This window comes from Eumetopias jubatus, unplaced genomic scaffold (genome assembly GCF_037043125.1).
Source record: "Eumetopias jubatus isolate StellerSeaLion01/CBP00866 unplaced genomic scaffold, mEumJub1_p1.0 scaffold_60, whole genome shotgun sequence".
Lineage (NCBI taxonomy): Eukaryota > Metazoa > Chordata > Mammalia > Carnivora > Otariidae > Eumetopias > Eumetopias jubatus.
This window is the reverse complement of record NW_028274866.1, coordinates 852,353-867,412: the sequence shown is the minus strand read 5'-3', so window position 1 is coordinate 867,412 and position 15,060 is coordinate 852,353. Positions and strand designations below refer to the sequence as shown.

The 15,060-nt window shown below is 40.3% G+C and overlaps 1 protein-coding gene across 2 annotated transcripts in view; it reads right to left on the bottom strand.

Moving 5' to 3' along the window:
• F8 (coagulation factor VIII) overlaps positions 1-15,060 on the bottom strand; it is a 138,008-nt gene that overhangs the window by 44,652 nt on the left and 78,296 nt on the right. For both annotated transcript variants that reach the window (XM_028094884.2, XM_088020568.1), the window contains exon 14: positions 9,155-12,239. In XM_028094884.2, the coding sequence (XP_027950685.1) occupies positions 9,155-12,239 (3,085 nt within the window). The remainder of the gene's footprint in view (positions 1-9,154; positions 12,240-15,060) is intronic.

Sequence of the window (15,060 nt, the reverse complement as noted above, 5' to 3'; positions counted from 1 at the left end):
ACTCGGAGCATCTCTCTACTTGATAGATAGGATGTTGCCTGATTCATAATCACTTAATAAACTGATTTATTTGGTTTAATTTTGTTTTTTAACAGATTTGGTGGCAGCAATGGGATCCAAAGTGAACCTCTGATGGCATTCAGAAGCAACAAGAAGCACAGGTGTGGCACCCCATGAACCCTTTTAAGTTCACTGTCTTTCTTGCTGTTTCCAAGGGTCATTGGTCAGTTCCTCAGTTGATTTCCGCTTTTTGTTTTCCAAGCTCCCGATCTAACTGGCTTTCCAATCCAGGGTTAATGGGTCAGTCTAGACTGACAGGAGGCTCTAAGGAAGAGCCAGTCTTCAGCCCTTGGTCCAGTCCACAATTTCAAGTTGGAATCCCTTCTCCATTTCCAGTTTGCAGTCTTTTGCTGGTTTAGTCCTTTCCTCAGTTCTAATCTGCTGTCTCTATTAATGGAGTCTCCTGGTTTAGTCCATGCGGGGAATTGCCAGAGGTGCACAAAGGCCTTCTAATGGCCAGTCTGCAGTAACATTTAAACTACAGTCTTCGGTTTTGTCCCTGGATTCCATGTTGGGAATTCCTGATGGTTTAGTCTGCAATTCCCCATTTGTTTGGAATTATTCCCCAGAGTCCACATTGGGAACTGCTGGTGGCAGCTGCAATTCTCTATTTGTTTGGAATCAGTCTGCAGTCTCCATTCTTTTAGGTTTAATCCTGTCCCCAGTCCCTAGTTTGCTGGGTACTGCTGGTGTCCACGTTCTGTTTCCACAGTTACTGTTGCATATGAGGTAAATGCTGTCACAAAGAAAGTATCTCAGAAGCCAAAGAGCTTAGGTATTAGTTTGGCTCTGAGAAACTCAAAGGCCTAGCTAAACAAATGGGATCCTTTGTATCCAGAGAGTTGAGCAAGCCAGCTTGTTTTAAGTATAAGAACTATAGTACCAGAAATTGCAGATACTTAGCAAGGTGGCAAAGCCAAGCCTAGAAACCAGTTCTTTGGGGGAATTGGAGACAACTGTTTTTGCTTTGCAAATCTCTGCAGGGTCAAAGGTATGGTTCTAGAAGTTCAAAGATTACTTGCCCTTTTTGCCAATCCTCCAAACCTCTGCTGATTCCTCTCAAATGCTTGAAAAGATCAGGACACTGGAAACAGAATTATCCTGCACTTAATCTGTGCCTTTGGGTTGTAAATTTTATTTTTTTAAAAGATTTTATCTATTTATTTGTCAGAGAGAGAGAGAGAGAGAGAGCACAAACAGGGGGAGCAGCAGAGGGAGATGGAGATGCAGGCTCCCCGCTGAGCAAGGAGCCAGATGTGGGGCTCAATCCCAGGACCCTGGGATCATGACCTGAGCCAAGGCAGACACTTCACCAACTGAGCCACCCAGGCACCTCTGTGATGTAAATTTTCTATTTCCATCTTCTTTAGGACCTGAGAGCCATCTTTTGACATGAAAACTTTAGGGAGAAGTATCTCATCAGAAGGAAGAAAAAGGGACAGAGGGAGGTATTTGGAAATTAAGTCTAAATGTCCTCTCCATTAATATTAGTAAAAAGAAAAGTTGTAAGATCTTTGTGTTTCTGTGTGTCCATATATCTATATAAATGTAAATGTGACAAGTTTTTCTACATCTGGATAGTATTGCTAAAATTAATTTGTAAAAATGCTTTATTTAGTTGGTTTGAAGGCAAGCACTTATAAGGATTGGGCAATCTAAAATTTTTGAAAAGACAGAAACTAACCTAAATGTTTTTCAAGTTCACAAGCTCTGGGATAATCTTCAGTCAAGTTGTTTCCATTAAAAAGTACTGATTTTTAAAATAAATAGCTTAAAATTGTGACACACAAAATAACAAATGGCCCATAAAACGCTCTCTTCTTCCAAAGGATTTATGATGCATTGTTATCATTAACCAGTCCTTTACTACTAAACTTACATGGCCAATCGAGATAGTTCTTCCACCACTGATTAAGACTGAGGTGGCAGATATTAGGGATTACATTCGTTTAACTTTTTGATCAGACTTTGTGACCTTGTTAGCCACAGAAGTCTTTGAGACACCCACAGCAATGGTCTGTCTCATGTTATGAAGAGCAAAATGGCCCAGAGGAGGATATCCAAAGAAGCACCCAATAAATATGGACTTGACAGGAACTGTATCAACAAATTTCAAGAATTTGGGGCCATCTTCCAGCTTCTTCCCAGAACAGTAATCAATCTTCCTCAGCTCAGCAAACTTGCAAGCAATGTGAGGTGTATGACAATCCAGAACAAGTGCATAGCCAGCACTGATTTGGCCCAGGTGGATCAGGGTAATCACCTGAGCTGAGAAGCCAGCTACTTCCATTGGTGGGTCATTTTTGCTGTCACCAGCCATATTACTACAACAAACACCTTTGATAGATACATTTTTTTTAAGATTTTATTTTTAAGTAATCTCTCTACTCAACGTGGGGCTAGAACCCACAACCCCAAGATCAAGAGTCGCCTGCTCCACTGACTGAGCCAGCCGGGCAACCCTGACAGATAACGTTCTTGATATCAAAGCCCACACTGTTTCAGGAAAAGCTTAACTCAAAGCTTCATGGTGCATTTTGACAGACTTGACTTCAGTTGTAACACTGACTGGAGCAAAGGTGACTACCATGCCAGGTTTGAGAACACACCTCCACTCAGCTCACAAGGAGAGTACTAATACCACCAATTTTGTAGACATACTAAAGGGGCAGACAAAGGGGCCTGTCAGTTAGATGATCTGCTGACAGGAGGCAATCCAGACTTTCAAGTAGCATGGTTCCACTGGCATAGCTATCTTTTTTAAAATTTAATTTAATTAATTTTTATTATTAACATACAATGTATTATTTGTTTCAAGGGTACAGGTCTGTGATTCATCAGTCTTACATAGCTATTTTTTTTAAGATTTTATTTTTATTTATTTGACAGAGAGAGACAGTGAGAAAGGGAACACAAGCAGAGGGAGTAGGAGAGGGAGAAGCAGGCTTCCCGTGGAGCAGGGAGCCCGATGTGGGGCTCGATCCCAGGACCCTGGGATCATGACCTGAGCCGAAGGCAGACGCTTAAAGACTGAGCCACCCAGGCGCCCTATCTTTGTAGGTGATGTTTCATTTCTTGAATCAAGGCATGTTGGCACTTGGCTCCAGCATTTTGTCATCACTCTAGCCAGAAATTGGCACAAATGCTACTGTGTTGGGGTTGTAGCCAAATTTCTTAATATAGGTGCTGACTTCCTTAACATTTTCCTTATATCTCTTCTGGCTGTAAGGTGGCTCAGTGGAATCCGTTTTGTAAACAACAACTGGTTGTTTCACACCCAGTATGTAAGCCAGAAGGCCATGCTTATGGGTCTGCCCATTCTTGGAGATATCTGCTTCAAGTTCATCAACATGAGCAGCAACAATTAGGAAGCACTGTCAGCCTGAGATGTGCCTGTACCCGTGTTATTGATGAAGTCTCTGTGTTTTGGGACATCAGGATAGTCACATAATACTTGCTAGTCTCCAGCTTCCAAGGGGAGATACCAAAAATGGCCACACTCACTTTTGGCCTTCTGTTTGTCTGAGACCCAGGCATACTTGAAGGAGCTCTTTTCCATCTCAGCAGGCTTCTTCTCAAATTTTCAATGGTTCTTCTGGTCGATCCCACCACATTTGTAGGTCAGATGGCCAGGAGTGGTGGATTTGACCAAATTCACGTGTCCAAGGATGACAGTGTTGATATGAGTTTTTCCTTTCCAATTTAGGGGTGGTTTTCCTTTCTAAAATAGGGGTGGTTTTCATGACACCTGTGTTTAGGTGGCAAACCCATTGTGAAAAAAGCAATTATATCTTAGAGCTCATAAAACATTTTACCACAGTTTATACAAACAATATTTATATTTACCCATATATTTACCCTTTCTTTACTTTTTTAGTCCTTCTTGCCTTTCACCTCTTTCATTCAGTATCACTTTCCTATTGTCTCAAGTACATCAATAGAATATTTTTAGTGGGTTTTTGCTAGGGTGAGATTTCTCTATTTGTTGGAAAATGTTCTATTTTGCCTTGATTTTTGAATATTTTTGATGGGCAGTTATTGTATTTCAGTGCCTTCTAGATATCATTCCCCTGTTTTCTATGTTTAATTAGCACTATCGAAAAGTCACCTTTCTGTATCTTGTTTGAATGTATGCTGTATTTTTTCTTTGGCTGCTTTTAAGACTTTTGGGTTTTCTGAAGTTTCACTCTGATGAAAAATGCCTAGGTGTTGATTTTTTTAATTCATCCTGTTTGGGATTTGTTGAGCTTCCTGAATCTGTGCATTGATGACTTTTTTTAATTTTGGAAAATATTCAGTCCTTACCTCTTCAAATATAGCTTCTCCTTTAATCACTCTTTCCTTTCCTTCTGAGATTTCAATTAAAAATAAGTAAATAAAAAAAATAAGTAAATCCTTCACACTCTATCCTTTAAGTCTCCTCTGGTTATCTGTTGCTGTATCACAAACTACTTCAAAACTTTAGTGGCTTAAAACAGCAACCTTTGTATTATACTTGTCAATTCTGTTAAGTCCGAATTCTAGCAGTCCTTGGCTAGGTGATAGTTTTGCTCCTCTTGGTGTCAAATGTAGTGACTCAGTGGTATTCAGCTGGCAGCTGGGCTTATCTGGAGGGTCCAAAATGGCTTCACTCACGTGCCTGATGCCTTGGTAGAGAATGGAAAGCTAGATTCTCTGGGACTCTTGACCAGAAGGCCTACATGTGACATCACCAGCATGACAGCACCAGGGTAATCAGATTTCTTACATAGCGCCTGGGCTTCTTCCAGAGAGGGCATCTCAGGAGAACTAGATGTAAGCTACACAGTATTTTCTGAACCAGCATCACTTCCACCACATCTATATGTCACATATTTCTGTTATATTGGTCACAAATGAGTCCTAATGCCAGGCCAGATCAAGAGGAGGGGGGACTACATCTTACCTCTTGAATGGGAGAATGGCAAGGTCATATTGTACAAGAGCATATAGGACAGAACATATTGGCACATCCATTTTTGGAAAATACAGTTGGCCATAGTCTTTTATTATCTCTTTTGTATTTTCCATTAAAAAAATCTCTGCATGCTGCATTCCATACTATTTCATTTTACTTACCTACTAGTTCACCAATTCTTTCTACATGAAGCATAAGTGTTTTAATAACTGTATATGATTCCTAGATCTTAAGTCTCTGAGTTTGTTTTGGCTCTCTATTGTTTCTGTGGCTTCTTATTTATTTTTTTCATTTTGTTTTGTACCCTTTATCTTTGTGTTCTGGACAATGTATCTGAAATATTCGTGAAAATAAGTTGAGGCCTAGGATGTTGAGAGGTTTTATGTTTTCTTCTGCCAGATGTCCCCAGGCACTGCCAACCCAAGACTTGCATAAATTATGATTAAGAATAGAAATTTGCGCGTCAATGAAGTGAGTTAACTGGTTTACTGTTACCTTGAGGATATAGACCTTTGGGGACCCAGCTTAAAGTGGGCATTGTTTACATCTACTTTTACTCTCTTGATAATACCAACAGGTCTTATCTGAATGCTGTCAATATGCTTATAAATCCCAAATTTATTCATCTTTAGCATGGACCTCTTCCTTGGACTCCAGACTCATATATCCAACTGCCTACTCAACATCTCAGTTGGAGGTCTAGTGGGCATCTCAAACTAAGTATGTTCAAAACAGACCCTTGAGTGTTTCCTCAAATAAATCTGTTCTACCTCAAGCCTTCCACATCTCATTAAATGTCACCATCATCCACCTAGTTGCTTAGGAAAAAAACTAAAAATCTTCTTTGAGTCCTTTCTCCCTATTCCCCCCATACTGAATCTAACAGCAAATCCTGTCTGCTTATCCCCAAATTATGCTCAGCATCTTTCTGTTTCCTTTGATTTTTACCACCACTGTTTTGGTCTAAATAATCTGTCTTCTCTTACCTGGATGATTATAATTGCCTCTTAACTGGTCTCCCTGCCTCTCTATTCTTGCCCATGGAACTTGTGTTACCGTTTACTTGGTACTCCCTGGAGTTCAGACATACATAAAAAGACCTGCTCTTGCCTCCCTACATCCATCATTTACTAATTCATTCAACAGATATTTGAGTATCTATCACATGCCAGGCACTGTTTAAGGTTCTGGGGATATACCATTGAACAACACCTTCAAAATTTGTGTTCTCAATGAACTTACTTTCTAGTTGGGGAACATAGACAATAGACAAGTAAGTGTATACTATTTCAGGTGCTAGTAAGTTCACTGAAAAAGTGTGGCAGGAGCTATACGTATATACAGTGTACAGGGAAAGCCTGATAAAATGAAACTTAAGTAGCAACCTGGAGGAAGTGAAAGAATAAATAGCAGGATATCAGAGGATGAGACACAAAGTGCAAAGGCCTATAGAAAGGTATACATTTGTTGCATTTGAGGAAGAACAATGAGGCCAGTGTGGCTGGAACAGAGTGAGCAGGAAACAATGGTAGAAGAGATCAGAGAGGTTTCAGAGGGTCAAATCTCAGAAACCTGAAGGCCATGATGAGGGCTTTGGAATTTACTAAGGGTGAGAAGGAAATACACTGGGAGGTTTGGAGCAGATAACAATAATCAGAATTACAATTTGAAAATTGTAATACAAATTGTAATACAAATTGTATTGTAATACAAATTGAAAATTGCTGCTGTGTTTGGAAAAGGGCCACGCTGGAAGCTGCAAGTCTAGTTAAGAGGCTATTAAAATAATTTGGGTGAGAGTTGAGGATGATTTAGACCAGAATGGTAGCCACTGAGATGGAGAGAAGTAGCTGGATTCTTTTCCACTTATTCTTTCTTTAAACCAGTCCAAAAAGTCTTTTATCTCTATTATTCCATAAAAACTACATTTTCAAGGTCACTGTTGGTCTTTACGTTACTAATTCTCAGTCCTCATCTTAGTTGAACTCTCAGGAGTATTTGATAGTTGATTAGTCCATTCTTGATGTGTGTTCTCACCTGGTCTCTCTGACACCAATTTTCCTTCATTTTTCTACTAACCTCATGCCAATCTTTCTCTTTCAACTTCGCTGGTTCTGGGCGCCTGGGTGGCTCAGTTGGTTAAGCGACTGCCTTCGGCTCAGGTCATGATCCTGGAGTCCCGGGATCGAGCCCCACATCGGGCTCCCTGCTCAGCAGGGAGTCTGCTTCTCCCTCTGACCCTCCCCCCTCTCATGTGCTCTCTCTCTATCTCATTCTCTCTCTCAAATAAATAAATAAATAAATCTTTAAAAAAAAACACAAAAAACAAAATCAACTTCGCTGGTTCTTCATTTCCCTGACCTTTAAATGTTTAGACTGCTCTGGGTATTAGTTCTTTGAACGCTCCTCTTTTCTGTTTACATTCATTCTCATGATGGTCTATTCTTATGCAGATAAAATCCAGTTGTATATCTCCATCTCAGATATCTTCTTTGAACTTGAGATTTACATATAAACTCCCTACCTTACCATGTACAAAATTAGTCTCTTAATTTCTGCCCCTTCCCAAAACCTGCTGTTTGTCCAGCCTTTTCCTTGGCAGTCAATGATCATTCCTTCTTTTTAGTTACTCTAAACGCTGAAGTTATTCCTAACTCATCTTTTTCTCTCACAACCACATCTAATCCATCAAAGAATCCAATTGGCTTTAATTTCAAAAAACAACCAGAATTTGATTATGAACTGAGTATTGGATAAGATGAAAATGCACTGTAATGGAAAGTTGGAGATGGTTGACTAGGAAACTGGAGAGGTTGGCCTTAGGTGTATAGTCTATTTATTGTCATAAGCATGAAGACAGTGTATGGTTACAGATGTCAATAAATGTGTTGGAAGTCTGGAGGTTCACTGCACAAGCATTAGCTATGAATCAGAAGGGCTGTTGGAGAATGGGTAAAAGGGGTTGGAGATTTAAGGAAAAAGTAGAAAATGTAAGATAGGGGTCCAGGACAGTGGGAAAGTCAGTAGACTAGGGAAATATTCTATAGTTGCTATGCAGCAATAAGGGACCATTTGAGGTAGAGAGCAAGGTCAGACAGCGACAATGAGTAATGAAGATGGCACCTAACCTTCCTCTAGGACCTCTATTATGTGACCACTACTCATCTTTACTACCTTGTCTCCCATAAACCCCTCCCCCCAGTTTTTGCTGTACTCCAGTCATACTGGTCCTTTTTTGTTCCTCAGATTTGTTCCATTCACAGGGCCTTTGTATTTTCTATTCCCTCTGCCTGGAAACATCTCTCAGAGCTCCATCAGCTGTCCTCTTATCATCATTTAGGTCTCAATTCCATAAACAGGATTTCTCTGACCACCACAGCTAAAGTAACACCTCCAGTCACTCTCTATCATATTATTTGATTCTGTCTTTTGAATAGCACCATAAAGATTTCCCTATTTATTTTTTTACTAATTATCTCTTGCTCTCCCCAAATGAGTGTAAGCTTCTTCTTTACTGTACCCCAGTGTCTACAAATGTGTCTGGCATAAAGTAGGTGCTCAATAAAAATTATTTGTTGACTGACTCTCCTTAAGTTTATTTTATTTTTTTAAAAGATTTTATTTATTTATTTGTCAGACAGAGAGACAACACAAGCAGGGGGAGCAGCAGGCAGAGGGAGAGGGAGAAGCAGACTCCCCTGCTGAGGAAGGAGCCTGATGTGGGGTTCGATCCCAGGACCCTGGGATCATGACCTGAGCTGAAGGCAGATGCTTAACTGACTGAGCCACCCAAGCGTCTGTCTCCTTGTCTTCCAAATTTCTCTGCACTTTCTCTTCCTTGCCCAACCTCCCTCTGCTCCCCTAACAACCACATCCTCCCACTTTGCTCCCTGGATCCCCAGTACCATGGAAAACAACTTTCTCTGCATCCTCAACCTCTTTACCACACACTTCACTTCTTCCTCCTGCCTCTCTCAGAACCTTTTCACAAGACTAAGACTACTCTTGCAGCTCATTCTTCCTTTATAAGCAATCTTTGGAGTCTCATTCCTGCAGATAAGCTGTGCCTTTTCTATTATTTCAGCACCTGGTAAAGTCAAATGTTGCACTAGCAGGACAGAGGAATAATCAATGCACCCATACCTGTTTCTTACTCACCCATAATCCCAGAGACGCTCCACTGCAGCAATGAAATAGTGTCGTGTTCTCTTTTGAAAGCTGCGGAGGCCCTGATTTTCATCTTCACCATAGATGTCAAAATCGTCTCTCTTCATTTCAATTGAGAAGGTGTCATCATACTCAAATTTGTCTTCCTCTGGCTGAAGAGTACTAAGGGTTATTTCCCTTTCACGGCGTCTTGAGACTGGTGGGTTTTGAGAGCACAACCTTCCAGTCCCTCCTTGCTTTGCCCAGGTGGCTTCTCTTTGGGGCTTATCTTGTCCTTCATTTATTGCTGCTATTGAATGATTATTTTCACAAGGGCCCAGGGGCAAAATGGTGTCCTTTCTCTTAAAAGCTGTGTTTTTCTGTGACTTCTTTTGGGATTTCCACTCTTCTCTTAGTATCTGGGTAGCAGAGTGGTTATCCCAAGCAAGGGGACCCAGCAGCTTGGAGGGAATCTTCTCCCTCCAAGAGCTTTCTGTTGCCCATTTCAGAAAGGGCACTTTTCCACGTCTATTTGTTTTATTCAATTTAACAGGTCCCTGTGTTTTCTGAAGAAAGATCTTTTCCATGAGATCCAGGTGGCCAGGAGAATCATTGCTAGTTTTTGTAGGTAAAGAGTCTTGATGAACACGAACTTTAGGCAGTACTTGACCTTTACCAGATGTTTTAGACAAGCCTGGTTTCAAGAGAACAGTGTTTTCAAGTTTCTTGTACGGGGGTTGGTTTGTGGCACTTTTCCCCATGGAGCTGAACTTTCCTTGACCTCCAATCATTTCTAAGGTTAGGAAGGCTAAAGAAAGGTTATTTCTTTTGGCTTCTTGTAAGAAATGACTCCTTTCTTGGACCCTAGAACTCCTCTCCCTAAAGGTATAATTACAGGCTGATGCTGGAAGATGAGAGTTGTCGTCTTGGGATGGGATCTTGGTCAGATCTGTATGTCTAAATGATGGAAATGCTGATACTTTTGCACTAGGTAATGCAGAATCATTCATTTGAATAAGGCCATGAATCCTCATAGAACAATCTGATAGGAGGGACTGAGTAATGGCTCTTTTTTCTTTCTCATTGTACTCTATCTTTGTGAGGGTGCCCTGGGTCAAATAGTTCATGTTTTTGGACCACTGGGTTGAGGTGTCATTCAAAATTACCCACCTTTCAAATTTTATTTCTTCTAGTGAGAGTCTGGGTTCTTTCAAAGCCCGCTTATCACGCTGAGTGATAAGGTGCTGACTTGGATTAGGAGACATCCTTGTAGTGCTTGGAAATCTCTCTACCATTTGCTTTGTTTGATTTCCCAGGCCTTCCAAGTTTGCTTCTTCCCTTATTTTTGAGAAGTTGGCTGTGTGAATTCCTTCTCTATGTGCTGAATCATTTAATGACCTGGTGTCTTGAAGTATTGGAGTATATGGCTGCTCATCTAAACCTTCTACATTTTGCTTAGTGCTTAGTAAGAAAAGGTTCTTCAGGAAATTCTTAGTGCCAATCACTGTATATACCTGAGGCAAAACCATATTCTCTTGGGTTAATTTTTCCTTTCTTTCTATCTCTTCCTGAGATTTTTTTTCTTGATTGTATGTATCATTTTCTTGGACATTAGCCAAATTAGTAAAAAATATGCTCTTGCTCTTTGGAAAAATCATCTCTTTGAGTCCTATGTCCTTTGTAAATTCATCCTCTCCTATTACCACCTTCTCCTCTGACAAAAAATTCTGATCTTTCACAGATTTTTCTGATCCTAAAGATGTTAATTGCTTTGGACTGGGCCTTTGCTCAGAGCTCAGGGAGTTCTTGCCATGGGTCCTTTTTATCCGATTTGCTGAATCTGGCAAGAACGGTATCTTGAAGAATGACAGATCTGGATTTTCTGTACCTAGTGGCACAGGGTCTTCTTTTCTTTGGTGGGCCACTTCCACATTTTTTGATGAAGTGGTTTTATTTGACACATGATTTAGCCCCAAAGCTGTAATATTTCTGTCCATAAATGTTTCATTATGAATCAAAGAAATCACTTCTTGTAACTCAGTATTACTTTCTAATATAGTATCTTGCCAGACTGATGTACTGTTCTCAATAAATAATGTTGGGACATCAACATGAGTCTTTCTATTAATTGTTGAGTTAACTGATGTCTTGTTTATCTTTACCAAAGAGATATTGACTTTGAATAAAGCATTATCTTTGATTAATGAAGCAGGTCCATGAACTCTTTCTTCTTTAAATAATCTATTACTCTCCATTGATAATACATTTTCTCCCAGTGAACTTTCTTGACTATTCATTAAAGCTGCTTCTAACAACTTGGAATCATTATCTCCTTCACTCAAGCCCAAAGGTACACCAGACTGAATAAGGTGAGATGAATTTTCGTCAAATACAATGGTACCTAAATGACTATTAAAGTGAACTGACATATTTGGGGGTTCTAAGGAATCTGTCTTTTCAGGACCTGCTGCCAACTTGTCTGATGGAATTGTTGGTGAAGTCATTAGACTGTTTGATGAACTAGAAATCTTTAAATCAAGTTTATTCAACTCTACTGTTATAGTTGTCCCCAAATTCTCATTTAATCTTAATTGCACTTCTGGCTTAGGAGTAAATACTCTGTCCCCACTGTGGTGGAGCTCTGGTCTGAGACTTGCCACTTCAGATGGGCCCTTGTTTCCTTCTAGTGCTCCAAGTAAATGACCATCAGCTTCATGTGTGGCTTCCTGGAGACCAGATAAGAATAATCCATGCGGAGTAGGATTCTGTCCCAGCAGCATCAACAAATCACTAGAGGAGACACTTTGTGCTTTAAGCAGCGGTGTTCTTTCTGCAGACTGAGGGTCAATCTTCTCTATGTCATTTTCTGGAGTTGTGGTGGCTTTGAATTGTTTTTGCTTGGTGCTAGGGTGCCTTGAATTCTGGGAGAAGCTTCTGGGTGCAATGACATTGTTTTCATTCAGCAGGGAAACTGGAATATCTTCATATGTGTCCTCATAGTAATCACCAATGTTCCTGTTACAACTAGAAACCTTCAGTAAGGCTGTCATACCTTTGTTCCGAAAGTCTGAATTGTGGCACCCTAGAACCCACAGACCTGGAGATGAGGAAGAATAAGACTCTGGTTACTTACAACCCAGGTTCCCAAGCAAGTTCTGTATTAGTAGTTCTCTTCTATTCCCAGATAATGAAAAAATACTAGTCAGTATCATTTTATTACAGGTCATCAGGTTAAATCCCTGGCACATAAACAGTCCAACAATGGTAGTGAAAGTGGTTTTTGCATTGCTGCTATTGTGGTATATCTGTCTGTAATCACAAGAAAGTCCTTTGATTAAAAATGGATAGATATTGGGGGCACCTGGGTGGCTCAGTTGGTTAAGCGGCTGCCTTCGGCTCAGGTCATGATCCTGGGGTCTTGGGATTGAGCCCCACGTCCAGCTCCCTGCTCAGCGGAGAGCCTGTTTCTCCCTCTCCATCTGCCTGCCACTCTGCCTACTTGTGCTCTCTCTCTCTCTCTGTTAAGTAAATAAATAAAATCTTTAAAAAAAATGGATAGATATTGGGATAAAAATGGAGAAATGTAATTAACATACACATTAGTAGAGAGTCTTTTTTAAAAATAGATTTTATTTATTTGAGAGAGAGAGGGAGAGAGAGAGTGCAAGCATGAGCTGGGGGGGAGGGGCAGAGGGAGAGGGAGAAGCAGACTCCCCGCAAGCAGGGAGCCTGATGTGGAGCTCAATCCCAGGACCCTGAGACCATGACCTGAGCCGAAGGCAGACGTTTAACTGACTGAGCCACCCAGGCGTCCCCAATAGTGGAGTCTTAATAGTCACACAGAAATCTTTTTTAAAAAAGATTTATTTTATTTTTTTTATTTTAGAGAGAGAGAGAAAGTGCACATGTGAGCTGGGGGAGGAGCACAGGGGGAGGGAGAAGGAAGGGGAAAGAATCTCAAGGAGACTTGGTGCTGAGTGCGGGGCCCGACACGGGGCTTGATCTTACCACCCTGAGACCATGACCTGAGCCGAAGGCAGCTGAAACCAAGAGTAGGATGCTTAACTGACTGAGCCACCCAGACTCCCCCACACAGAACTCTTTGATGATGATAATGACTTAATTCATGAAACTTTATGTAGGCTAGCTATTATTGCTATATAACATAATGGCACAGGTTCTCAGAGTCGGATTGCCTGGGTTTAAATTCTAGCTCTACCATTTACCAGCTGTGTGACTTTGAGCAAGTCAACTGACCTCTCCGAGCTCCAGTTTTCTAATTTATAAATGAGGCTAACAGAGTATTCAAATCATATAACACAATGACTAGCTTCCACTGTCATCAATTTGCAGGATAAGTAAGCACAAGGGAGTAGGACTGGGGTTTAGGGTACACATAATATAAAATTCCACTACAGGGCTATAGCAATATGAATTTCTACTATGAACAGGATTATTCAAGTGAAGGAATTTCATAGTGGTAAAGTAGATACATAAACACAAGTTAAAAAAATATACATTTACCAAGCAACCCATCAGGTACCTTAACAGTCTCCTCATCTTGTATGACATTTGCGAGCAAAATCTTAACCGAATCCAGCTTTCCCTTAAAGGGAAAACTTTCCCCCAAGAATATTTCCATAGAGACCTATAAGATAATGGGATGCCCATGGAAAAGGTTTTTATGGTCAAATGCATTTCAGAATTAATGCACATTGCACTCTATGTGCAGCCAGATAATCAAATGGGAAATGAGAATACATTTTCTATTATACAAAAATTTAGAAAATCTACTTCTAAAGCAGCCAATCTCAGGAAGTGATGAAAGTGTGTTTTCAAAACAAAGGAGTATATTGTATATTTAAAAAATAGGATGACATGGGATTCAGGAAAGAGGCAGGCACCTATGCTGAAGAAGGATGAAGAAAAGTCCCAAGTTAATAACTGATACTCAGTCAATTCTAGAAAGAACCAGCCCAGACTGGATGAGGATGCATGGGTCCAGGAGGTCAGTCTCTAAGTAAAAAGAATACATTGTATGATAAAACTCTTGAAAAAAAAAAAAGACAATAACTAAAGGGGAAACATTATAGTAAGAACAGTAAAACAATTAGAAGTTTCAATTAAACAAGTTATAAAAATAAGAAATGAAATCCTATTTGATTCCATAGTGAACATAAGTTTGTGGATTGGGAGCCTAATTTCATAACATTTAAAGGATATTTTTGATGGCATAAAACTAGGTTAGGTCAAAGGATACAAAAATACAGATTCAAAGGGCTACTCGTACCCTGATGTTCATGGCAGTACTATCAACAATAGCCAAACTATGGACAGACCCACATGTCCACTGACTGATGAATGGATAAAGAAGATGTGGTATACAAACACAATGGAATATTACTCAGCCATCAAAAAGAATGAACTCTTGCCACTCACAATGATGTGGATGGAGCTAGGGTGCATTATGGTAAGTGAAATAAGTCAGTCAGAGAAAGACAAATACCGTATGATTTCACTCAAATGTGGAATTTAAGAAACAAAACAGATGAACATATGGGAGGGGAAAAAAAAAGGGAGGCAAACAAACCATAAGAAACTATAGAGAACAACCGAGGGTTGACGGAAGGAGGTGGGTGGAAGATGGGCTAGATGAATGACAGGTATTAAGGAGGGCACTTGTGATAAGCACTGGGTGTTGTATGTAAGTGATGAATCACTGAATTCTCCTTTTTAAAAAGATTTTATTTATTTATTCGAGAGAGAGAGAGCAAGCAGGGGGAGGGGAAGAGGGAGAGAGACAACCAGATTCTGTGGTGAGCACGGAGCCCGTTGCAGGGCTTGATCTCATCCTCAGATCATGACCTGAGTTGAAACCAAGAGTCAGACGCCCAACTGACTGAGCCACCCAGGTGCCC